The 2,281-nt window shown below is 44.6% G+C and overlaps 1 protein-coding gene across 1 annotated transcript in view; it reads right to left on the bottom strand.

Moving 5' to 3' along the window:
* Positions 1-1,721: 1,721 nt before the first annotated feature.
* Positions 1,722-2,281, bottom strand: part of LOC100743445 (protein TIS11) — a 25,495-nt gene continuing 24,935 nt past the window's right edge. Inside the window, exon 4 of the mRNA XM_033323479.1 lies at positions 1,722-2,280. Within this exon, the coding sequence (XP_033179370.1) occupies positions 1,756-2,280 (525 nt within the window). The 3' untranslated portion in view covers positions 1,722-1,755. The remainder of the gene's footprint in view (position 2,281) is intronic.

A 2,281-nucleotide genomic window follows, 5' to 3' on the forward strand; every position in this document is an offset into this window, starting at 1 on the left:
ATATCTATTTTCGTATAACTTATTGTTAAATGAGCACGTTCTTTCGTTCACACGTACACGCGCACACATGACACGCACACACATACATACACACATACATACATACATCACTAACGCATCACTTTCTCTCATTATCTTCCTTTTGCTTGCTTCTTGCTCTCGCCATTCGATCTCTCTCTCTCTCTCTCTCTCTCTCTTTCTCTCTTCCACTCTGTCTAGGTTACTTCGTAATATCACGAGATTGTACACTCACACTGACACACAAACACACTCTTACTTGCTCGTTGGAAGACAATCGGAGTTTCTAAGCCACTTAATTTGCATAGCATGATCTTTGATTGTGATCTCGTGCGCTTCATCACCTAAACCCAACACCAACGCGACACGTTTTACTCCTGTTCATACGTGTGTGTGTATATATACACATACACATATTTGCATACACACATACACACACACACACACACACGCATATATAAATATATATATATGTGTGTATATATGTATATATATATATATATCTTCCTCTCCATCTGTTTTGCTTTCAGTTATTTCTCTCGTGCGACTCGATCTCGCCTTCCTTTCACTCTCAAAAGTCTACTTTCCCCTGCCGCTTTTTCGCAAGAAGAAATCCAGGAATTATTTAAAAAACGAACGAGTTGGTTTGGAATATTGCAACATTTCACCTGGCCCGGATGGAAAAACGCCTCGTTGTTGCGAGAATCCTCGCGTGAACCAAGCGACAAAACGGAGGAGCAAGGACAAAGGCGAGGATCGGACATTGAAAGCGGAGATGCCGAGTGAGATGGGGCTGCGCGAGTCCAAAGGAGATCAAAGAACAACTTGCTCGAGCCAAGTCGGAATTCGGTAGAAACTTGGACTCGTTCTTCCGGTACATTTTCGCTCCCATCGCCGCCTTTTCGTTTCTGCATATTCTTACGTTCACGCTATCCTCGCTCCCGGATCTTTGCGCTTCTCTTTTTCTTTTCTCTATCTTTCTCCTTTTCCACGGTTGAATCATCCAAGGATTCTCACGAGCAGGTCGGGACATCCGGGCTGATACCATCTCGACCTTTCCACTAAACGAGCGTAAACCTAAAGTAAAGAAGAGAAAAAAAGATGGAAACGGACCTGTAGTCGGAGTCACAAAGTGACTGACGCTACTAATGCGGTTAGAATTAACAGCGATATTCAGAGTCGCTAGCGATATTACTGATAACGTTATTAATATTAATTGTAGCGATGATAATATAATATACTGACATAATATTATATATATATATAATATAATTATATAATAATAATAATAGTGTGATCATAATTATTATAAACATTTAGAAATGACAGTTTAAAGAACGAGAAACGCTTAAATAAGAAGCCGAGTACGATGGAGAGGAAGGCCCGTCTGACGCGGAAATATAGTTCAAACGTTAAAAACAAGAAAAGAGAAAAGGAAAAACCTCTTTGAGTCGGTGGAAGAGTCCGTCCCCTCTCCCTAAATATTCGCTTGTCTTTTCGGTCGATATATAATTATAAATTAACGCGTGTGCTTTGGGTCCAACGCTCTTTATCGTCTCTCTCTTTCTCTCTTTCTCTCTCTCTCTCTCTCTCTCACACACACACACACACACTCTCTCTCTCTCTCTCTCTGTCCTTACTCTGCTCTTTAAAACGTTGACGTACACATTTATCAGAAACAACGTTAGGAAAATAGAATATACCAAAGGAAGTCGAAGGACCCAGAGGAGATTTCCCTTAGATCTTAAGATTCTCAAAGTCGGCGAGGGTGTTGCTGATCCTGTTGAAAACTGGCAGTCTGGACTCGGCGTTCGGTGAGAGCGGGGACGGTGTTCTCGGCGTGGGCTCCTCGGTGCTCAAAGGACTGCACACGCTGTTGGTTCGAGGACTGGGACTTCGTCTCGTGGCAAGGAGCCCGAAATCCTGGCCGAAGCTGAACGGCGAGGTAACGGACGGTTGCTGATTGCTGTCGTCGCCGAAGAAACTCGCCATAGAGTTGGTCGGCGACTGACTGAGGCTGGACGACGGAGAAACCGAGTCTCCGGTACTGCCGAGAGAAAAGGTCGGCTTGGGCCTGGTGGCGCCGATCACCGACGAGCTAACGGTCGTCGAGCTAGTCTGATGATGATGATGATGGTGGTGGTGGTGGTGGTGGTGTTGGCTAGTCGTTAGGCTCAACGAGTTGGTTCTGAGCAATGGCGGTGGATTGTAGGCATTGGTGGTACTACACAGGCTCAAGGAATTGGCTCTCATGAGGTTGGGG

The sequence above is a fragment of the Bombus impatiens genome, unplaced genomic scaffold, assembly GCF_000188095.3.
Source record: "Bombus impatiens unplaced genomic scaffold, BIMP_2.2 scf_1055, whole genome shotgun sequence".
NCBI lineage: Eukaryota > Metazoa > Arthropoda > Insecta > Hymenoptera > Apidae > Bombus > Bombus impatiens.